General features: G+C 37.8%; 1 protein-coding gene across 10 annotated transcripts in view; it reads right to left on the bottom strand.

Moving 5' to 3' along the window:
- The window catches only part of NUBPL (NUBP iron-sulfur cluster assembly factor, mitochondrial), a 400,940-nt gene that overhangs the window by 234,043 nt on the left and 141,559 nt on the right, over positions 1-25,338 (bottom strand). Inside the window, exon 1 of one of the 10 annotated variants that reach the window (XM_078334750.1) lies at positions 9,771-10,156. The exons of the other annotated variants lie outside the window; for them this stretch is intronic. Coding sequence (XP_078190876.1) covers positions 9,771-9,836 — 66 coding nt within the window. The 5' untranslated portion in view covers positions 9,837-10,156. Of the gene's footprint in view, positions 1-9,770; positions 10,157-25,338 lie in introns of those variants that run through there. 10 annotated transcript variants of the gene reach the window in all.

Genomic DNA, 25,338 nt, shown 5'->3' with positions numbered 1-25,338 from the left:
TATGCACTTCAAGGAACTAAAAAAGAAAGAACACATCAAAACGGTGTCAACAGGTAACAACAATTTATTGCATATTTAAAAATAGCTAGAAGAGAGGATTTTGATTGTTCCCAAATGCAAATGTTTGAGGCAATGGACATGTTAATTGCCATCATTTTATTATTATGCATTGTATGTATGTATTGAAATATCACACTGTTCCCCATAAATACATATAATTTTACAGCCATTTAAAACAATAATTTTTAAAGAGAGAGGAAAAGCAGAATACATACTTGATTCTCTTTATTTTCAAGTTTTCCAAAGAATAAGTTGGTTTCCTGACACACTCACTGGAATGATGCATCCAAAGAACCAGTTGGTTGCCTGATACAATATCTAGAATGATCTTTAAAGACTTCCTGTTGCAGGATCATTCTAGATACTGCTTGGACAAAGAATGATAGGTTAGAAAGCAAAAGTGATCATTAGTGGGGCTCTTGCAGTATTCTAAACAAGATAAGATGATGGCTTTTCCTAGAATGGTAGAAGAGATGAAGAGAAGTAGACAGATTTAAAATTTATTTGGAAAGTAAAGTCTAGAAGACTTGCTAATAGATTGTATATATACAATAAAAGAAAGAAAGAAATCAAGAATGAGTCCTAGGCATTTCGCCTCAGCAACTTGGTTAATGGGACATGCTTAAGGAGGTGCAGATTTAGGAAATAAAATCATCTAGTTATAATATGGATTAAATTAAAACAATATTTACCATCATTATTATTTTATTTGTCTTTATCCTTACCAAAAAAAATAATTAACATTTTCAGAAAGTAAAACTAAAATATAATTTTATGACATTTTTCTATAAACAATTTTTGCTATGATAAAAATAGCACCCATAGGATAAATGTCCCTTTTTTCACAGATAAATAACATTCTCACCTTTTTCATATATATATATATATATATATATATATGTTAACAAAGACATGCAGGGTAAAATATTTTTAAGGATAGTAATAAATATTATTTAATCAAGATTGACTATCAATCCCTCACATCAGCTAGTAGACCACCACAGATAGGAGAGCTATACAAACAGCCAGAATACAGAACAAAGAAGAAATATAATTCAAAACTAACCTATTAATTAATGCCCATCAATTAATCTTGAGAGAAGATGGTAACTTCATTTTTCAGAAGCTAATTTTACAGTGTCCCATTTCTAAGTGAGTACAAATAATTTAAATTACCCTGTTGGGTTTCCCTTAACTTTCCCTACAAAAAAGGAGAATGTTTAAGAGAGAAGGGAAAGTAAAGAGCCCAATTTCAACATATCAGCAACAAAGGTAATTAATATTGCTTTATAAATGATGAGATTTCTAAAGATATATTACCTAAATTTTCACAAAGAAAGGGAATACATTTGTCACAAATCATTTCTACATACAAAAATTTTATAATGTGGCTGGGCACAGTGCCGCACGCCTGTAATCCTGGCACTCTGGGAGGCCAAGGTGGGCAGATCACTTGAGGTCAGAAGGTAGAGACAAGCCTGGCCAACATGGTAAAACCTCATCTCTACTAAAAATATAAAAATCAGGTGAGCTTTGTGGCAGGCACCTGTAATCCCCACCTGTAATCCCAGCTATTCAGGAGTGTGAGGCAGGAGAATCACTTGAATGAACCTGGGAGGCGGAGGCTGCAGTGAGCTGAGATTGTACCACTACACTCCAGCCTGGTCTGAAGAGCCAGACTCCATCTCAAAATTAGAATGTTACCCTGCTTTGGTAATATAAATTTACAGAGTATCTGACTAACTGGTGAGATAAAATGACAAATGAAATCACCTTTCTGTAATGAATCATTTATATATATTATCTTATGGATAACAGTTAAATCCTATTTATTTCCATTAGATCTTATAACTGCATTTATGTGTAAACATAGCTTATTTATTAGCAATTGTGTTCCAGGATGGAATGTCCCTTTTTTATATGCAAATGATAATTCTGGGCTACATTTCCTAATATCAATACTGCCCTTCTTCAATGAACTCTACTGATGTGCCCTTAAGGAGTAAAAGAAACAGTTTTGCAAGCTACAAACTACAAAGTGAGAAAACAGAGTAAGTGCAGATATAATTTCAACCACCACAAATGCAAACCAAATATTTCAATAATTAGAGAGAGGAATATCCTGGACCTAAAGGGAACTCTGAAAGAAAGGAGAATAAGTTCATTTACAAAGGGTTAAATGTAAAAGTGATATTTAAGCTGTGTCTAAAATTTTTTTTAAAGATCTACAGATTTTTCAGTATAATGCATACATTAAAACACACATTCTATTATCCTGTGCACAATCAAAAAATAATTTAAATTCTGAGATATAATTGTTCTTTATATACCACATTTTATCTTATTTCTAAGTGCTTTTCATGGCACTCATTTTTAAAGAAACATAATTAAGTGCTTCATTCTTCTGAGTATTTTTCCTACTTGAAATCATCATGAATGTTTAAATGCAAATTTCTTTCTTCAAATATCTTCATAGATGACAAATGACATTCAGAATATCAATTATTCAAAAATACATAGTTAGAAGATTTCCAAACTGCCTGTTTTAAGCACAATATGTAAAAACCCACAAGAACTGTCTATTAACAGTATTTGTAATACCAAATAGGTTCTTTATATTCATGTCTATAACATAAGGCTGAGTGACTTAGCCTCAAATGCCTTTATAAATCTACCTTCTCTCACCTAAGAGATATTTTCTTCCCATTTTCACTTTATTCCCATTATATCTCTTGGCAAAAACTGTTCTTACATCTCTTTTTCCTCATCCTCTCCCCATCTAGATGCTAAGCCTTCTCCTAGACAAATAACACTTCCTTCAGCAACCATCTAATATATTATCCTTAACCTGGGTAAGATGAAAAACAGAAAGTTATGGCTTAATCTAAAAATAGGAAGAGACATAGCAAGAGGCACTTGAAGAGTTTGGGTTCTTTCATTTGTTAACTGCTAGGAAACACTAAACAACATTTTCTGTTTTCCAGATGCTTCATCCTTATATACATGGATGCACACACATGCGCATGCGCACGCGCACGTGCGCGCACACGGGCACACACACGCACGCACGCACACACACACACACACACACAAATCTCTCCTTTAGTTCCTCAAAAGCATTTTCTCTCTAGTGGTAAACTTTCGAGACCCATGCAAAAGAATGCCTTCTTCATCCAGGAAAGTTTGGGATCAAAAAACAGCAGCATTAAGAGCCCAATGAGCTGGGCATGGTGGCTCACTCCTGTAATCACAGCACTTTGGGAGGCCAAGGCAGGCGGATCACCTGAGGTCAGGAGTTTGAGACCAGCCTGACCAACATGGCAAAATCCCATCTCTACTAAAAATACAAAAATTAGCCAGGTGTGGTGGTGCGTGCCTGTAATCCCAGCTAATTAGGAGGCTGAGGCAGAAGAATTGCTTGAACCCAGGAAGCAGAAGTTGCAGTGAGCCCAGATCCTGCCACTGTATTCCAGCCTCAGCAACAGAGCAAGACTCTGTCTCAATTAAAAAAGCAAAAACAAAAAATAAGAGCCCAGCCGAGAATGAATACCATAAATTTGTAATGGCACCAATTTGGAGAATCTCTTTTAATTCTTGCATTTTAATTTTCTGTCAGATATATTCAGCAACCCAGCTATAAAAATGAAAAAGCTGAACTGCAATTCTGATACAGGGATGGGTAACCAAAAGACAGGAAGGATGAAGGTATGAAAGTCATTTAAAAGGTGGAGGCGAAGAATACACTGTAAGAAGGTTCAGCAAAGAATACACTATAAGAAGGAGCCTGTTAGACTCAGGAAAAATGATGTCAGGATCTGGAAATCTCACTGAGTTTAGAGATGTAGCTCCCTGTAAGTAGGGAGTAATAAAGTTAGAAAGTTAAAATCAAAGTAGTGCCCTGAAATATAAGATTTAGAGGTGGGAGAGTTCTAATGATAAAATCTAGGTAAGATTAGGGCTGAAAAATGTAGTGAAAATAAAATTTATAAAATTGAAATGCAAGAATTAAAAGAAATGGTAGGTAAAGGTTGCCGTGAGCCAAGTTCATGTCACTGTACTCTAGCTTGGGTGATACAGTGAGTAAGACTCTGTCTCAAAAAAATAAATGAGATAACCTAGGATTATGGCCCAGGTCAATGTGAAAAGACTACAGGTCAGCTGGTAAAGTTGTTAGTAAATATTGATGGCTGCTTTGGAACCTCTGTGGTACTTGCAGTGTGGTCCAATGGCATCAACTAGAAGCTTGTTAATAACGCAAAATCTAAGACCCCACTAGGGGCCTGCTGAATCAGAATTTGCACCTTAACAAGAAACCCAGGTAATTTCACACATAGAATCAAGTTGGAATGTCACTGGCATACAACTTAATAGATAATATAAAAGACAAAGATAGGAAGTAGATGTTCTAATGGCATAAACCTTGGAAGGGAAGATTTTTGTGTGTGTACAATAGTTAAAGAAAATTGGTTTCATATTGCCAGTGGAGAATTAGGCAAATTCTAATAGTATCTCTGTTTGCCATGATCTCTGGAGCTTGAGAATTCTGGGTAAATTAGGGTCATATCTTTTGTTTGGATATTTTGATACAGTTTTCCCACCCCCTTCCTCTACATTTATTAAAGTATATCTTCTGTCTTAGGCTTTTTTAGCAGTTAGGAGGGAGTCTTATGTTTTAATTTTAGGTTGCCTCCTATTACTTTTATAAGGATATGGGATATTTTAAAAATCCATTATTCGGTGATGGTATCATGTCTGGCGTGAAAGGAGCTTATAAGTTGTCACTCTGTTCTAACAAGTAAAAAACTGAACAACCTGAAAAACCAACAATTTTCTTGGATTTATAAGAGAGGTGAGGTCACAGGGCAAACCAGTGCTCCCAAAATTAGACAGGTAGACAGGTAGATATGAAGAACCACAATTTATCAATGTAGAAACCTACAAGTAGAAATCTCCCTGAGAATGAGTGCCATAGTAGGAAAACCTAAACTCTAAATGACAAAATGATGGAGGCTCAGTGTTGACAAGTCTGAGGGTCAAAAACTCCAGTAGGACTCACTAACAAGGGGGTCCCCACACTGTTGTGAGTTTTACCTCCATGAGCTCAACCAGGTTCTCACAGTGAATGTCAGAGAAAAAGCTGGTGCTTCTGAAAGGAGGAGGGGGGAAGTAGTCATTTTGAAATATGCAGGAATACTCTATTCTTATAAAGATCTACTCTCAGAAGCAACCATTTTACCAGAACCTAACCTGTTGGGTTTATGAACATACCAGAGAGAAGGGAAATACCTGACTCCAGCCTCCTAGTCATTCTGTCCCACCTAGAGAGGGAGGAGGGCAGTGAGCAGGAGTCTGAGAAGCACTGGTAAACTTCGCATTCCAGAGGCACAGGCTCATTAAAAAACTAAGATGTACTCATAGACCTACAGAATATCCCCCCTGCCCCCGCACTTACCTATATATTACTAAAAACCTATGTAAAGCAATTCCTTTTACCCATACATCATGCCTGGCTATGAAGAAAAAAGTATAGGTAATCCTAAGAGGCAAAAAACATAGTCTGAAGAGACAGAGTAAGCATCAGAACCAGACTCTGACATGGCAATGATACTGGAATTATCAGACCAGACTTTTTTTTAAAATTATGAGTAATATGCTAAGGGCTCTAATGGACAAAGTAAACAGAATGCAAAAACCAACAGATAATGTAAACAGAGATGGAAATTCTAAGAAATAATCAAAAAGAAATGCTAGAGAACAAAAACGCTTCAATATCAATAAACAATGCCTTTGATGGACATATTAGTAGACTGGAAATGGCTGAAGAAAAAGTCTCTAAGTTTGAGCATATCTCAGTCAAAAGTTCCAAAACTGAAAGCAAAGAGAAAAAAGACTAGGGGGATGAGGGCAACCAGAACAGAATCTCCAAGAATTGTAAGACAACTATGAAAGATGAAACCTAGGAGAAAATCTAGATGACTTTGGGTTTTGGCAATGACTTTCTAGATATAACGCCAAACGCATGGTCCATGAGAGACATATGGATAAGACAGACCTCATTTAAATTAAAAATTTCTACTCTGCTGAAGACAGTGTCAAAAGAATGAGAAGACAAGCCAAAAACTGTGAGAAAATATTTGCAAAAGACACATCTGATAAAGAACTGTTATCCAAAATATACAAAGAACTCTTAAAACTCAACAGTAAGAAAACAAACGAGCCAATTAAAAAATTGGCCAAAGATCTTAACTACACCTCACCAAAAAAGATATATGAATGGCAAATAAGCATATAAAAAGATGTTTTATATTATATGTCATCATGGAAATGCAAATTAAAACAACAATAAGATACCACTACATACCTATTAAAATCACTAAAATCCTGAATACTGACACCACCAAATTATGGTGAGGATGTGGAGGAAAAGAAACTCTCATTCCCTGCTGGTGAGGATGTAAATTGGTACAGCCACTTTGGAAGACAGACAGTTTCTTACAAAAGTAAACACACTCTTATCATATGATCCAGTAATCATGTTTCCTGGTATTTATTCAAAGTAGACGAAAACTTATATCCACACAAAAACCTACACACATATGTTTATGGCAGCTTTAATGATAACTGCCAAAACTTGTAAGAAATCAAGATGTCCTTCAGTGGGTAAATAAATAAACTGTGATTTACACACAATAAAATGTTACTCAGTACTGAAAAGAAATAAGCCATAAAGTCATAAAAAGACATGGAGGAAACTTAAATGTATACTAGTAAGTGAAAGCAGCCAATCAGAAAAGGCTATATACAGTGTTGAGAAAGCTATATACTTAATATATGTTACGATATAAGCTATGACTTTCTGGAGAAGGCAAAACTATGGGGGAATAAAAAGATTAGTGCATGTCAGGGGTCAGAGGGAGAGAAGGATCAATAGGCAGAACACAGAGGAACTTCAGGATATGAAATTATGCTGTATGATACTATAACAGTTGATATATGTCATCATATATTGTCAAAACCCATAAAATGTACAGTACCAAGAGTATGATGTAAACTACAGATTCAGGGTGATAAAGATGTGTCAGTGTAGGTTCATCAAGTATAATAAGTGGAGGATGCTGATCATAGGAAAGACTGTTCATGTGCTGAGGCATGGGATATATGGACAACCTGTATACCTTCTTCTCAATTTTGCTGTGAACCTAAAACTGCTCTAAAAAGCCTATTAAATACTAATTTTAGAAGTATTTCTATATGCATATACACATATACCCACACTCACATGCATTCTATTTTCTAGTCTAAGTGACCAACATATTTTCAAAACTCAACATGTCTATTATATTTAACATATCAATTTCATATATAATAGACATATTCTTCAAGCCTCTAAAATTCTGAAGCTGACTATAAATGATCAGATATTATATAACAGACTTTTCCTCCCTTTTCTCCCTGAAACTTTATGAGACAGGGAATGGATATACCTATTCAACAAAATATAATTTTTAAAAATACCAATTTATAAATCACTACTAGAAGAACCTAAAAAAAAAACCAGAAAAATCAGAAAGCTTAGTTTATCTTAGAAAGAGTTTTTCATACAAGAAAAATTTTAAATCCTCATTGCTAATCAATTAAAAAATGCAGTAGCTGTGACCAGAGATGTCAAAAGCTTTTATGTTGGAATTTGAAGTTAATTCCTCTCCTTGAACATTAGGTAACATATTCATGCCTTGGGATGTCCAGATTATTATTATCTTTTGGTTATAAAAAATTTACACAGAGATAATATTTAAATTGACTCCTCAAAGTACCTTGGAACATACCAAATAATAAAGTATAAAATAAGACAGCAGGAAGAAAAGGAAATGTTAAAAGTCCCCAGTCATATGTATCTGAGATCTAGGCTCACAAAGTTTCGTTTGCAAAAAGAAAAACCTCACATGACATAATCACTGATCACAGCTCTGTAAGGTTGTACCCTCTGGTAACGAGAATCATAATAAAATCTATATAACTGGCAACCTCTTATCTCTGCCCTCCAAACAGCTTGACTTTCAAATTGTTTTCTTTCCTAATTTCCAGAGCTCCCACTATATTTGTGATACGGCCTGAAGGTAGAACAAGTTGAAGTAATGTAAGCAAAACTATACACATTAACTACTTTGTGCAGAATATGTTATGATATAAGCAGTGATAGCCTCTATTTTAAAAGCTGATTATTGAAAATGTAAAAGCTTCTAAATTCTCAAGTGTTGCATATAAATATAAAGGTTATCGTGCAAAATTTGTAAAAGGCCAGCATGAAGCCATTACTTTTATTTCTTTTTTTTTCCATGCCACATTATTTTTAATTATGTAAAAGATCTAACATGTCTCCCAGGGACCATTTTACCCACTGCTCTGTTTGGCCACCAGTCTTTTGTCTCTCTCTTCAGCAGTGGTGAGGTGGATACCCCTTCCTCAGGGAAGAGAAATTCATGATTTTTTGCCCTTGCCAATAACAAAAATGTTGGAAAGTCGAGTGGCAAAGCTGTTGCCATTGGCATCTTTCATGTAAGCCACATCAAAAGATCCAGGGTGCCTCTCTCTGTTGGTAATCACACCAATTCTTCCCAAGTTAGCACCTCGTGAAAAGTGTGCTTACAAATTAAAAAAAAATGAAAACCATTTCCAAAGAAAGAATAAATGAAACAAAAAATTCAGAAATAGAAGGATTATTGGTTCAAATTATCTATACTCTTATACATGGGAAGAAAGGACAGATTCAACTGTTAAGTGCAACTTGCATGAACAGAATTTATTATTATTATTATTATTTTGAGACAGAGTCTTGCTCTGTCGCCCAGGCTAGAGTGCAGTGGCATGATCTCGGCTCACTGCAACCTCCACCTCCCAGGTTCAAGCGATTCTTGTGCCTCCACCTCCCAACTAGCTGAGACAATAGGCACCAGCTAATTTTTTTGTATATTTAGTAGATGGGGTTTCACCATGTTGGCCAGGCTGGTTTTGAATCCCTGACTTCAGGTGATCTGTCCACCTTGGCTTCCCAAAGCTCTGAGATTACAGGTGTGAGTGACTGCACTCAACCAGAATTATTTAAACATTGTTATAGTAAGTATATACAAGTAGGATGCTTAGAGAGATTGCTATCGAAGGTTAGAACGGTGAGCACACATATCATCACTTGATTTACAACCAAGATACCATTGTAATTAAGTATTGGAACAACTAGATATCCATATGAAAATATAATTAACCTTAACCCTTATTTCACACTATTCAAACAATTAATTTGAGTGTGATCATAGACCTAAATGTAAAGCTAAAACAATCAAGCTTCTAGAAGAAAACAATAGAATTTTTTTATAAGGTAGAAAACACTTCTTAAATAAAACACACATAAATCTGAATGGAAAAATTTGATAACCTGAGCTAAATTAGAAAAAAGAACTTTTTACAAAAAAGACACCATTAAGCAAGTGAAATTAAAAGCCATGGATTGAAATAAGATAACTGCAACACAAAGAGCTCATATCCAAAATATATCATGAATTCCTACAAATAAATAAGAAAAAACAAATAATGCTATTTTAAAGTGAACAAAAAACATGAACCACCATTTCACAAAAATGGATATCCAAGTAGACAATAAACAGTACTCAACAGGGAAATGCATTTTTAAAACACAAAGAAATACCAAAACACACCTGCAAGAATAATAGAAACAGACAAACCAACTGTTGATAAGGATGTACAACAACTGGAATTCTCATATTTACAGTTAGATATTAAATCAGTAAGGTTACTTTAGAAAACTGCTTGACCGTTTTTTTTTCTTTGAAGATGGCGCTGTAGGACCAACTCAGGATTGCAGCTCCCAGTCAATCCGCAGAGGGTGAGTGGATGCCGCATTTCCATTCGGATCTTTATTGTCCACAGACTAGGAGATTCCCAGGTTTAAGAGCCCCACGGGCTGCGCTGCAGTTTGGGCCAGCACAGCTATTTGGGCCGAGGCCGCAGTACAGCGACACTCCATACAAAATGCACTGGTTTGGTTGCCCTGTTAAACCAGCAATTGGAGATTTCAGAAGGCAGATTAGCACATTCATCTGATTAAACGAGACTTAAACAGAAAGCCAGCCCAGGAGATTACCGGGCAGCAACGTGGTTTGAGCTGGCTCAGTAGGTCGCTGCACAGGAAATCAAACAGATCCCAGCGCCCTTGCAGCAGGCACTGGAACACCTGGGAGAGAGTCAACCGCTCAACTTAAAAAAAAAAAAGGGGGGGGGGCTCTGAGGCAGGGAGCCAGGTGATCAGGCTCGGCAGGTCCCACCACCACAAAAACAAACAAAACAGCAATTGGAAAGGCTTGGGGTTGAGAATTTCACGGCAAGCACAGTGGAACCCAGGATGGTGCAGCTCGAGGGGGAGGGGCATCCGCCATTACCAAGGCACTAGACCCCTAGGGAGCTACACTGCCATTGCTGATGCAGCCTGCCATTGCCAAGGCAACCCGCCGTTGCCAGGGCAACCCGCAATAACAGAGAGAGTCCGCCACTACAGAGGCGAGCACACCCATATAAACAGGACTACAGGGAATTACACACGACAGCAGTGCGGAGCCCACAGCAACAGGGCAGAGCCCAAGACAGCAGGGCGGAGCCCACGGCAGCTCAGCATAGCCACTGCAGGCAAGCAGTGATTAGACTGCCCCCTTGCTGGGCAGGAGAGTGCAATGGATACTCATAAATGGAGCCCTAACTCCCCAGAACAGAGCACCTAAGGAAAAAAAAGGGGCTTTATGAGTTCTGCTGCAGCAGACTTAAACGTTCCTGCCTAGCAGCCCTGAATGAACAACGGAGATCACAGCTCAGCACTCTAGCTCCTATAAAGTACAGACAGTCTCCTCAAGCAGCTCCCTGACCCCCATATTTACAAAGACTCACCTCACAAAGGACTGATCAGACTGACATTTGGCGGGCATCATTCAGGGACAAAGTTAGCAGAAGAAGAATCTGGTCGCAACGCTCAGGATTCTGCAGCTGCTACAGGAGTTCCCCAGGCAAGCAGGGCCTGGAGTGGACCTCAGCAGTCCTACAGCAGTGGGGCCAGACTGTTAGAAGGTAAACTAAGAAACAGAAATACTTCATCATCAACAATCTGGACATCCACTCAACCCAATCGGAAAATCAGCAACCACTCAGAGGACAGGTGGATAAATCCACAAAGATGGGAAGACACCAGTGCAAAAAGGAGGAAAACACCCGAAACGGGAACACCTCACCTCCAAAGGACCAAAACTCCTTACCAACAAGGGAATAAAGCTGGACAGAGAATGAGTGTGATGAAATGATGGAATCAGACTTCAGAAGGTGGGTAATGAGAAACTTCCGTGAGCTAAAAGAACATGTTCTAAATCAATGCAAAGAAACTAAGAACCTTAAAAAAAGATTTGAGGAAATGATAACAAGAATGGACAACTTAGAGAGGAATATGAGTGAATTGAGGAGCTGAAAAACACAACACAAGAACTTCGTGAAGCATGCACAAGTTTCAACAGCTGAATTGACCAAGCAGAAGAAAGGATATCAGAAGTCGAAGATCAACTCAATGAAATAAAACGAGAAGCCAAGATTAGAGGAAAAAGCACAAAAAGGAATGAACAAACTCTCCAAGAAATGTGGGACTATGTGAAGAGACCTAATCTACATTTAATAAGTGTACCTGAATGTGATGAAGAGAATGAATCCAAGCTGGAAAATACTCTTCAGGATATTATCCAGGAAAACTTCCCCAACCTAGCAAGGCAGGCCAATATTCAAGTCCAGGAAATACAGAGAACACCACAAAGATATTCCACAAGAAGAGCAATCCCAAGGCACATAATCGTCAGATTCACCAGGGTTGAAATGAAGGAGAAAATCCTAAGGGCAGCCAGAGAGAAAGGTCAGGTCACCCACAAAGACTCATTGCAGATCTCGTGGCAGAAACCCTACAAGCCAGAAGAGAGTGGGGGCCAATATTCAACATCCTTAAAGAAAAGAACTTTCAACCCAGAATTTCATATCCAGCCCAACTGAGCTTCATAAGTGAAGGAAAAATAAAATCCTTCACAAACAAGCAAGTACTCAGAGATTTTGTCACCACCAGGCCTGCTTTACAAGAGCTCCGGAAAGAGGCACTACACAGAGAAAGGAACAACCAGTACCAGCCATTCCAAAAACATACCAAATGCTAAAGAGCATCAACAAAATGAAGAATATGCACCAACTAACAGGCAAAACAGCCAGCTAGCATCAAAATGGCAATATCAAATTCACACTAACAATATTAACCCTAAATGTAAATGGGCTAAACGCACCAATCAAAAGACACAGACTGGCAAATAAGATAAAAAGCCAAAACCCATTGGTGTGCTGTATCCAGGAAACCCATCTCACAGGCAAGGATACACAAAGGCTCAAAATAAAGGGATGGAGGAAGATTTACCAAGCAAATGGAGAGCAAAAAAAAGCAGGAGTTGCAATTCTCATCTCTCATAAAGTAGCTTATATTTTAGTGAATCTCAGGTTGAAGAAATTTGCAAACTAAACAAAAAATCTTGAATGCCTGATACATTCAAGAAAATTGATCTAGTTACATGCAAACAGTTCCACTGATAGAGCATTCATTCTATTTTTGAAATATATTTATTTTCACGAACAAAAATAACCTTCCCAGTAGCTTTCACTCTTGGATTAGATTTCTGCTCTCTTGGGTCATTAAAAGCAAATCCCTGTTTCACATGACAACCCTTTATACTTTAAGACAGTTATATCAAATATCTCTGAATTTTGTCTCCTAAAGGATAAAACAATTCTAACAGTGCTTTGGACAGATCTTTATAAGACATAATCCTTAAAATGGGAAGGAAATGAGTAAAAATACTAAGGTTCTATATGACTTTAGGCCATTCATTAGTAATTACTGTATGAATTTTCTTGAACTGTCCTGATCAAACTTACAATATTTATTTTAATGAGAAAGATTACATTTACGAACTTCTATGTACAAAGCAAAGTTTGATACTTCTAAATAAAATACAGGTTGACCATCTTTAATTCAAAAATCTGAAATTGAGCTGGGCACGGTGGCTCACACCTGTAATCCCAACACTTTGAGAGGCAGAGGTAGGCAGATCATTTGAGGTCAGGACTTCAAGACCAGCCTGGCCAACATGGTGAAACCCGTCTCTACTAAAAATACAAAAACTGCCCGGGTGTAGTGGCAGGTACCTGTAATCCCAGCTACTTGGGAGGCTGAGGTGGGGATATCACTTGAACCTGGGAGGCGGAGATTGTGGTGAGCCAAGATCACGCCACAGCACTCCAGCCCAGGCAACAGAATGAGACTCAAGTCTCAAACAAGTGGAAAAGTCCACACCTGACTTCATGTGATGGGTTACAATCCAAGATTTGTTTCATGATCAAAATTATTTAAAATACTGTACAAATTTGCCTTCAGGCTATGTGTATAAAGCGCACATGAAACATAAGTAAATTTCATGTTTAGACTTGGCTCCCATCCCCAAGACATCTCACTGTGTATATGAAAATATTCCAAAATCCAAAAAAATCTGATATCCAAAACACTTCTGGTACCCAGCATTTTGGATAAAAGTTACTCAGCCTGTATCTCATTTAGTTATCATAACAACCCTGTGAAGTAATGGATAGCAATTAACAAAACAAACTGAATTTGTACCACTCAATGAGCCTGTTGTTCTCTCTGCCTCTGTGTTCTAATAAAAAAAAATAGAGACAATTATAGAACCTATCTCACAGGGTTTTTTGATACTTTTAATTGGTCTTCCTACTTTCATTCTTCTACTAACCCCTACCTTTCAGTCCCACTCAGTTCAATTATCTATATAAGCCACCAAAGTGATCCTTTTAAAACAAAACCAAATCATGTCACTTCTACTACCCCAAACCTCCAATTGCTTTTATCATATTTGGAATAAAATTCAAAATCTGTACTACAAAATTCTAGATGATATAGCCCCTGGCTTCTTTGCTCACTTGACACCTGTGCATTTGTTCCCTTCACTTTGTATGTTCTTCCTCCAGATACCTGGATGACTCACTCTCTTTCCTTCCATTCAAGTCTCTGCTTAAATGTCACCTTCTCAGATATGTCTTATCTTGCCTTTTTTTCCATAGCATTGATCACTAATCAATGTTATATTATACTGCTGTCATTTATCTGTTTCTGCCTCTAATACCAAAATGTATGATCCACAAGACAAGGGTCTTTGTTTCATCACTGTATCTCCAGCCCTAGCATGGTACCTAGCACATTATAGGTGTGCAATAAATTGTCAATTAGTGAATGAAATGAAATAATTCAAGAGCAGAGCAAAATGCTTGGCAAGCAGAAAACATTCAAACAATGCTAGCTATTATAACTACCAATAGCAGTGTCTCTTATTTTTCAAAAATTCATTAAATGTAACATTATTGAATACTACCTCCATGCTGGGCACTGTACTGTATAACTTTATAACACTGATGCTAGGTTGTAGAAAGTTCTGGAAACCATCATTCTCAGCAAACTGACACAAGGACAGAAAATCAAACACCGCATGTTCTCACTCACAGGCGGGGTTGAACAACAAGAATATATGGGCACAGGGAGGGGAGCATCACACACTGGGATCTGTTGGGGGGGACTAGGGGAGAAACAATAGAGGGTAGGGAGGTTGGGAGGGATAATATGGGAAGAAATGACAGATAAAGGTGACGGGGGGTTGGAGGCAGCAAACCACATTGCCATGTAGGTACCTATGCAACAATCCTGCATGTTCTGCACATGTACCCGAGTATCTAAAGTGCAACAGAATAAATAAATAAATATATATATATATATATATATATATTCTAGCTAAGAGCCAGTGGTGTAAGATTATAATTATAATCAATAAAATGCCTTCAAAAGACTTTGGGAATTCTATTCCTTATAGAACTTATGGTTTTCCCTTTAAACTGATTTGGTTAGATCTCATTAGCCTAAGCACAGTACCAGTCCATAGCAGTTGACCACAAAATGTTAACAGTGAGCCATTACAATTTCCTTCATCAAAATTTTTTCAGGCTGTTGATTTCTCTTAAATTCAAAAGCCATGAACAATTGAGGAATATCACTAAAGATACCAAATGGCATTAAATGTATTAAACAATTCAAATATGGTTATGTAAAGCTCAAAATAATAAGAGCCACTTGTGACAAACCCCCAGACAACCTCATATTGAATGTGCAAAATGTGGAAGCATTCCTCTTGAAAATTAGCACAAGGATGCCCTCTCTTACCACTCCTATTCAACATAGTATTGGGAGTCCTGACCAGAGTAATCAGGAATGAGAAAGAAACAAAGGGCATCCAAATAGAACAAGAGGTAGTCAAACTTCTCTGTCTGCAGACGACATAATTCTACATTTAAAAAACCCATAGTCTCAACCTAAAAGTTTCTTCAGCTGATAAACAACTTCAACAAAGTTTCAGAATACAAAATCAAAGGACAAAAATTGCTAGCATTCCTATACACCAATAACAGTCAATCCAAGAGACAAATCAGGAACACATTCATGACTTACACAAAAGAGAATAAAGCCTACAACTACAGCAAACCAGGGAGGTGAAAGATTTCTATAATGAAAACTACAAAACACTGCTCAAAGAAATCAGAAATGTCACAAACAAATGGAAAAACATTCCATGCTCATGGATGGGAAAAATAAATATCATTAAAATGGCCATACTACCCAAAGCAATTAACAGATTCAATGTCCGTATTATCAAACAACCAATGACATTCTTCACAGAACTAGGAAAAAAAACTATTTTAAAATTCATGTGGAACCAAAAAGAATTTGGATAGCCAAGGCAATCCTAAGCAAAAAGAACAAATCCAGAGACATTATGCTATGTGACTTCAAACTATACTACAGGGTTACAGTAACCAAAACATCATGGTACTGGTACAAAAATAGACACATAAACCAAAGGAACAGAATAAATAACCCAGAAATAAGGCCACACACCTACAACCCTCTGATCTTTGACAAGCTGACAAAAACAAGCAATGGCGAAAAGTCATTAATTAATACCTAGTCAATAAATGGTTCTAGAATAATAACTGGCTAGTCCGACGGGGACTCAAGATGGTGCAGTGACAACAACCCAGGATTGAAGCTCTCGGTGAATGCGCGGAGAGGGTGAGTCAGGGCCGCGTATCCAGACGGATCTCTGTTGCCCACAGAACGGGGAAATTCCCAGGTATAAAAGAGACGTGGGACGCCAGGCAGATCTTTGTTGCCCACAGAACGGGGAAATTCCCAGGTATAAAAAAAAACGCAGGACGCCAGGCAGAGGTTTTGGCTGGAGGAGCCGGCAGCCAGTGCAGCCGGCAGCCGACGCTGTAGCACAGCGGCGCTACACAACGCTCCGCACAAAGCACACTGGTCCGGGTGCCCTGTTGAACCGGCAATCTGAGACTTGAGAGGGCTGAACTTGAGACTGAACGGGACTTGGACAGTGAGCCAGACCAGGAGATTCCAGGGAAACAGCGTTTGGGATAGCGCAGTGGGACAAACAAAAGGGTGATTCCAAATGCTCCAGGTGGAGAGGTTCCCTGAGGGCACAGCTGAACCCAGGATGGTGCAGCTCCGTGGGGGAGGAGCATCCACCATTACCGAGGCAATCCGCCTCTACTGAGGTACACGCCCATTGCTGACGCAGCCTGCCGTTGCCGAGGCAACACGCTACAACAGAGAGACTCTGCTGCAGGGCGTAGCCCGTGGCAGCAGGGCGGAGACCGCAGCAACAGGGCAGAGCCTGCAGCAACAGGGTGAACCTCACACCAGCAGGGTGGAGCCTCGGCAGGCAAATAGCGACTAGACTGCTTCCTAGCTGGGCAGGACAGCACAACGGACACTCACAAAAAAAGCCCCAACCCCCCTGAGGTAGAGCATCTGAGAAAAAAAGGGCTTTTTTATGAGTTCAGCTGCAGCAGAATTAAACGTAGCAGCCTAACAGCCCTGAATGAACAACAGAGCTCACAGATTGGCATTTGAGCTCCTATAAAGTACAGACTGTCTCCTTGAGCAGATCCCTGACCCCTCTATATCCAAAAGACTGACATTTGGCAGGCATCATTCTGGGACAAAGATAGCAGAAAAAGAAACTGGTAGCATCCCTCACTGTTCCGCAGCCGCTATAGGTGCACCCGAGACAAGCAGGGCCTGAGTGGACCTCAGCAGTCGTACAGTGGAGGGGCTAGACTGCTAGAAGGAAAACCAAGTAACAGAAATACTTCATCATCAACAATCTGGGCGTCCACTCAGAGACCCAATCGAAAAGTCAGTAACTACACGAACAAGAGGTGGATAAATCCACAAAGATGGGAAGAAACCAGCGCAAAAAGGAGGAAAACACCCAAAACCAGAACACATCAGTTCATACAAAGGACCAAAACTCCTCACCAGCAAGGGAACAAAGCAGGACAGAGAATGACTATGACGAAATGAAGGATTAGACTTCAGAAGGTGGATAATGAGAAACTTTTGTGAGCTAAAAGAACATGTTTTAAATCAATGCAAAGAAACTAAGAACTTTGAGAAAAGATTCGAGGAAATGATAACAAGAATGGATAACTTAGAGAGGAATATGAATGAATTAAAGGAGCTGAAAAACACAATATGAGAACTTCACAAAGCATGCACAAGTTTCAACAGCCGAATTGACCATGCAGAAGAAAGAATTTCAGAAGTTGAAGATCAACTCAATGAAATAAAATGAGAAACCAAGATCAGAGAAAAAAGTGCAAAAAGAAATGAACAGAGTCTCCAAGAAATGTGGGACTATGTGAAGTGACCTCACCTACGTTTGATAGGTGTACCAGAATGTGACAAAGACAAAGAATCCAAGCTGGAAAATACTCCTCAGGACATTATCCAGGAAAATTTCCCCCACCTAGCAAGACAGGCCAACACTCAATTACAGGAAATACAGAGAACACCACAAAGATATTCCACAAGAAGAACAACCCCAAGGCACATAATTCAGATACAACAAGACTGATATAAAGGAGAAAATACTAAGGGCAGCCAGGGAGAAAGGTCGGGTCACCCACAAAGGGAAGCCCATCAGACTCACAGCAACTCTCTCGGCAGAAACACTACAAGCCAAAAGAGAGTGGGGGCCAATATTTAACATCCTTAAAAAAAAGAACTTTCAACCCAGAATTTCATATCCAGCCCAACTGAGCTTCATAAGTGAAGGAAAAATAAAATCCTTCACAAACAAGCAAGTACTCAGAGATTTTGTCATCACCAGTCCTGCTTTACAAGAGCTCTTGAAAGAGGCACATAGAAAGGAACAACCAGTACCAGCCATTCCAAAATCACACTAAATGCTAAAGAGCATCAACATAATGAAGAATCTACAACAACTAACGGGCAAAACAGCCAGCTAGCATCAAAATGGCAGTATCAAATTCACACATAACAATATTAACCCTAAATGTAAATGGACTAAATGCACCAATCAAAAGACACAGACTGGCAAACTGGATAAAAATCCAAAACCCATCAGTGTGCTGTATACAGGAAACCCACCTCACATGCAAGGATACACAAAGGCTCAAAATAAAGGGATGGAGGAAGATTTACCAAGCAAATGGAGAGCAAAAAAAAAGCAGGAGTTGCAATTCTCATCTCTGATAAAATAGGCTTTAAAGCAACAAAAATCAAAAGAGACAAAGAAGGCCATTACATAATGATAAAAGGATCGATACAACAAGAAGAGCTAACGATCCTAAACATATATGGACCCAATACAGGAGCACCCAGATACATAAGGCAAGTTCTTAATGACTTACAAAGAGACTTAGACTCCCACACAATAATAGTGCGAGACTTTAACACTCCACTGTCAATATTAGACAGATCAATCACACAGATAATCAACAAGGATATCCAGGGCTTGAACTCAGACCCGGAACAAGCAAACCTGATAGACATTTACAGAACTCTCCACTCCAAATCCACAGAATATGCATTCTTCTCAGCACCATATCACACCTACTCTAAAATTGACCACATAATTGGAAGTAAAGCGCTCCTCAGCAAATGCAAAACAACTGAAATCATAACAAACAGTCTCTCAGACCATAGTACAATCAAGTGAGACCTCAGAATTCAGAAACAAACCAAGAACCGCACAGCTTCATGGAAACTGAACAACTGGCTCTTGAATGTTGACTGGGTAAACAATGAAATGAAGACAGAAATAAAAAAGTTCTTCGAAACCAATGAGAATGAAGACACCACATGCCAGAATCTCTGGGACACATTTAAAGCAGTCTCTAGAGGAAAATATATAGCAATAAGTGCCAATATGAGGAGAATGGAGAGATCCAAAATTGACACCCTATCGTCAAAATTGAAAGAGCTAGAGGAGCAAGATCAAAAAAACTCAAAACCCAGCAGAAGACAAGAAATAACTAAGATCAGAGCTGAACTGAAGGAGATAGAGACACGAAAAACCCTTCAAAAAATCAATAAATCCAAGAGCAGGTTTTTTGAAAAGATCAACAAAATAGACAAACCACTAGCCAGATTGATTAAAAAGAAAAGAGAGAACAACCAAATAGATGCAATAAAAAATGATAAAGGGGATATCACCACAGATGCCACAAATTCAAACCATCATCAGAGAATATTACAAACAACTCAATGCACATAAACTAGTAAACCTGGAAGAAATGAATAAATTCCTGGACTCCTGTGTCCTCCCAAGCCTAAACCCTCCTGGTTTAGGCTGAAACTGTGAATAGACCAATAACAAAGTCAGAAGTCGAGGCAGCAATTAAGAGGCTACCACACAAAAAAAGCCCAGGTCCAGATGGGTTCACAGCCGAATTCTACCAGACATACAAAGAGGAGCTGGTACCATTCCTTCTGAAACTATCCAAAATAATCCAAAAAGAGGGAATCCTTCCCAAATCATTTTATGAGACAAATATCATGCTGATACCAAAACCCAGAAGAGACCCAACAAGAAAAGAAAACTTCAGGCCAGTATCCATGAAAATCGGCAAAGGATATGAACAGACACTTTACAAAAGAAGATATACATGAGGCCAACAATCATATGAAACAATGCTCATCATCACTGGTCATTAGAGAGATGCAAATCAAAACCACATTGAGATACCATCTCACGCCAGTTAGAATGGCGATCATTAAAAAATCTGGAGACGACAGATGCTGGAGAGGATGTGGAGAAAAAGGAACACTTTTACACTGTCGGTGGAAATGTAAATTAGTTCAACCATTGTGGAAGACAGTGTGGCGATTCCTCAAGGCCTTAGAAATAGAAATTCCATTTGACCCAGCAATCCCATTACTGGGTATATATCCAAAGGACTATAAATCGTTCTACTATAAGGACACATGCACACGAATGTTCATTGCAGCACTGTTTCCAATAGCAAAGACCTGGAATCAACCCAAATGCCCATTGATGATAGACTGGATTGGGAAAATGTGGCACATATACACCATGGAATATTATGCAGCAATCAGACATGATGTGTTTGTGTCATTTGTAGGGACATGGATGAATCTGGAGAACATCATTCTCAGCAAACTGACACAAGAACAGAAAATGAAATACCGCATATTCTCACTCATAGGCGGGTGTTGGAAAATGAGAACACATGGACACAGGGAGGGGAGTACTAAACACTGGAGTCTATTGGGGGAAAAGGGGAGGGCCAGCGTGGGGGGGAGCTGGGGAGGGATAGCGTGGGGAGAAATGTCAAATTTGGGTGAAGGGGAGAAAGGAAGCAAAACACACTGCCATGTGTGTACCTATGCAACTCTCTTGCATGTTCTGCACATGTACCCCAAAACCTAAAATGCAATAAAAAATTTTAAAAATAATAATAACTGGCTAGTCACATGCAGAAGAGTCACACTGGACCCCTTCTTTATATCATATTCAAAAATCAACTGAAGATGGATTAAAGAGTTAAATGTGATACCAAAACTATAATAATCCTGGAAGACAACCTAGGCAATACTATTCTGGATACAGGAACAAGCAAAAACTTCATGACAAAGACACCAATAGCAATTGCTATAAAAGCAAAAATTGACAAATGGATCTAATTAAACTTAAAAGTTTCTGCACAGCAAAAGAAACTATCATCACAGTAAACAGTCAACCTACAGAATGAGAGAAAATATGCACAAACTATGCATCTGACGAAGATCTAACATCTAGCACCTATAAGGAACTTAAACAAATTTACAAGAAAAAAAAACAACCCCATTAAAAAGTGGGCAAAGGACATGAATAGACACTTTTCAAAAGAAGACATACATGTGGCCAACGAACATATGAAAACAAACTCAACATCACTGATTAAAGAAATGCAAATCAAAAACACAAGGAGATACCATCTCACACCAATCAGAATGGCTAGTAATAAAAATTCAAAAATAACAGATACTGGTGAAGTAGTGGAGAAAAGGGAACACTTATACACTGCTGATGGGAGTCTAAATGAACTCAACCACCGTAGAAAACAGTGTGGCAATTCCTCAAAGAACTACACACAGAAATACCATTTGACCTAGCAATCCTATTACTGGGTATATACCCAAAGTAAGATCAATCATTCTACCATAAAGACACATGCACACGTGTTCACTACAGTACTATTCACAATAGCAAAGAAATGGAATCCATCTAAATGCGCATCAATGACAGGTTGAATAAAGACAATGTGGTATGTATACACTACGGAATACCATGCATCCATAAAAAAGGAATGAGGTCATATATTGTGCAGGAACATGGATGGAGCTAGATGCATTATCCTTAACAAACTAATGCAAGAACAGAAAACCACATACTGCATGTTCTGAGTTATAAGTGAGGGAGCTAAGTGATGAGAACACATGAACACAAAGAGGGGAACAATAGACACTGAGGTTTACTTAAGAGTGGAGGATGGAAAGAGGGATAGGATAAAAAAAATAACGATTGGATACTAGGCTTAGTAGCTGTGTGACAAAATAATCTGTGCAATGAACCCCCATGACACGAGTTTACTTATATAACAAACCTGCACATGTACCTCAGAACCTAAAAGTTAAAAAAAAAAAAGCTACATGAAAAGCACCTGAGGTATAATAGAGTCCCTTCCCAGCTATATGTGACCTTATGAAAGCTACTTAGTTTTTCTACACTTCTGTTTCTTCATCTGAAAAACAGAAAAAAAATTACCCTACATAATAAAAATGTTATGTAAATGAAATAAAACAAAAGCAGTGAAAATTCCAGCCACATACTAAGCACCTTAATGTTTGCTCTCTCCATTCATGGAATATAAAGTGTCAATAGCATGATATGTATTGAAAATGCTTTATACTTTCGTGAAATATCTAAAATATCTGGCACATACTTTAGATATTTAAATATCTAATATTTAGATAGTAAAACAATCAGAGAAACAGCAATTTGCCCAAGGCTTTATGTGTCACTAATGAAGTAAAACTAATAATTATGCACTTTACAAAAGGGGATTAGCATTTCTTTAAAATTGAAAGCCTCCTAACGTCATTATCCCATATGACTCCCAAAAATTGGAGTCATTTTTTTACTTATTTGTTCATTGGCCAACAAACACATCTTAAAATAGAACTACATGCCACATACTATTCTAGGTGCTAGTGATAAAAAGAAAAAGGTTTGGTCCCTCATCTACTAGAAGGAATTCAAGGGCTCTTTAAATGGTTATTTGCAAGGGTTATGGAAACTTTAAGGAGGAAATCAATTATTTGATAAAAGACTTTATAGCACTTCTGTCCAATAGAAGTTTCTGCAGTGATAAAAAAAATTTCTTTAATCTGTGCTGTCCAATACAATAGCCACTAGCCACATGTGACTACTGAGCATGTGAAATATAACTGACAAACTGAATTTTCTCATTTTATTTTACTTTAAAAGCCACATATAGCTAGTAGTTACTATATTGGACAGCAGAGCTTTAAAGGATAGGTAATATTTAAGCTAAAGCATTGAAGAAGAAAGTAAGAAACTAATGAGATGAGAGGTAGTACATTCTAAGCAATGGAAGAGAAACAAAGTATACAAAGGGCTCTGAGAACTCCTCAGTGTTTTCAAGGAAGGCTACCTATGTGAACTGTGGAAAGAAGAGCATAATGAGGCTAAAAGGGACAGAGAGGACCAAAATATGAATGTCCCTGAAAACCAGGCAAAGGCTTTATGCCACAGACAATGAAAAACCATCAAAGACTTTAAAACCAGGGAATATATGACTATATCCATATTTTAGAAAGATAATTTTTACTATAAGATGAGTAATACATTGAAAGAAGAACCCAGAGGTAGGAAGACCAATTATATGTATTATTATTGCAGTATTCCAAGTTAGATGACGAAGACTTAAACTCACATGACTTGAACTCATAGCAATCACAGTGAGAATGGAGATAAAAGAACAAATTAAAGAGACATTTCAAAGATAAAATTAGTAGAACTTATATAACTATGAGATGTGGGCGATGAGAATAAATCCAAGTAAAAGTAATAAGGTAGTAGCCTGGAAAACCAGATAATCTAGGCAGTCTCCACATTGGCTAAAGGGATTAAAGAAAGTTTATAGGCTCCTGCTCAATATTGTATATAAGTAAACAATCTAAATATCCAATAAGGTCTTAAGAGTTAATTAAATAAATTATAAAATCAGTCAAGATGGCATACTATATGGTTATTTAAATTATTTTTAAAAGAATATCAGTAGCAGGGTAAAATGTTCATGATATGGCATAATGAAGTAAGTAGGCTACAAAACAGCATGTATACCATTATCGTGATCTCATTATATGCCCTGGCAGACTTTTTTAATTGAAGGAAATTAATAGTGGCTTACTTTGATAGTTGGGTAATGGGCCATTGTAATTTCTTGAATATGTTTTTCTTATTGTCTAATTATACCACAAGTATAGGACCTTTTTTATTTACAAAAATAAACTTTTGTTTTAACACAATGCACCTTAAAGCACTGGGGCCTATGATGAATCTACTGATGTCTCCAACTGTGTTACAAACTGTGGGAAGTGACCAGACCAGACTCCAAGTCTCCCATTCATAGGAAACTAAATTCACAGCAAATTAAATAAGGTAGTTTTTCCCTTTAGGAATGTCTACCTCAATTATAAAGTATAAAATGGATTATTTCCCATTTAATTTATTTATAATGTCTTAACCTGTATGACTTACATCTATATACTTGCAATTACAAGTCAGAGTTCAGTATTAATCTATATAGATGGTCCCAGACATACGATGGCTCAACTTATGATTTTTTTATTTTTATGATGGTGTGAAAACAATATGTATTCAGTAGAAACTATACTTCAAATTTTGAATCTTTATCTTTTCCTGGGCTGGTGACATGTATGCAGTATGACACTCTCTGGTGATGCAGGGCAGCACCAGCAAGCCAGTTCCCAGCTCTTCAGTCATGAGGGTAAACAACACATATTCTTTAGTACACTGCGTTTCCAGCACTTTTTGGATATGATTTTGTCCAACTGTAGGCTAATGCATGTGTTCAGAGTATGTCTAATGTAGGTCAGGCTAAGATGTGACGTTTGGTAGGTTAGGTGTATTAAATGCATTTTTGACTTACAATATTTTCAACTTAGGATAGGTTAATAGAAATGTAACTTCATCATAAATTGAGATGCATCTGTATCTTATTCTGTGTAGTCATGCGAAAAACAGATTGATTCTGTTCATACTCAATTTCAATTACTCAGGTTCATTTGATATAGAGCAGACACTACATGCTGAAGAAGCAGCTCAGCAAACACTAATCTTTTTTTATATGAACATGCCAGTCCCTTTTTGCACTTAACAAAACCTGGCTTTCCAAGTTCTAAAGCTATATATATGAAGAAATCCTGACCTAGTAAAGATAAGCCTACCACAAAGGTATATGACTATGGTAAATGCTCAGACATCCTGGATGTGAATATAATACAAGTTAATAAGCAATGCAGTAACTCCCCTCAGTAAATAAAAAATTAATAGAATTTTTTGACTATAATCACTTTGCTAGAAGATAGGCTGTACTTGTCTTAAGAAACCACATGTATATTAAAAATACAATCTTATACCAACATTTCTGGCCATA

The sequence above is a fragment of the Callithrix jacchus genome, chromosome 8 (genome assembly GCF_049354715.1).
Source record: "Callithrix jacchus isolate 240 chromosome 8, calJac240_pri, whole genome shotgun sequence".
Classification (NCBI taxonomy): domain Eukaryota; kingdom Metazoa; phylum Chordata; class Mammalia; order Primates; family Cebidae; genus Callithrix; species Callithrix jacchus.
The sequence above is the reverse complement of the archived record's forward strand: the minus strand, read 5'-3'. Positions and strand labels throughout refer to the sequence as shown.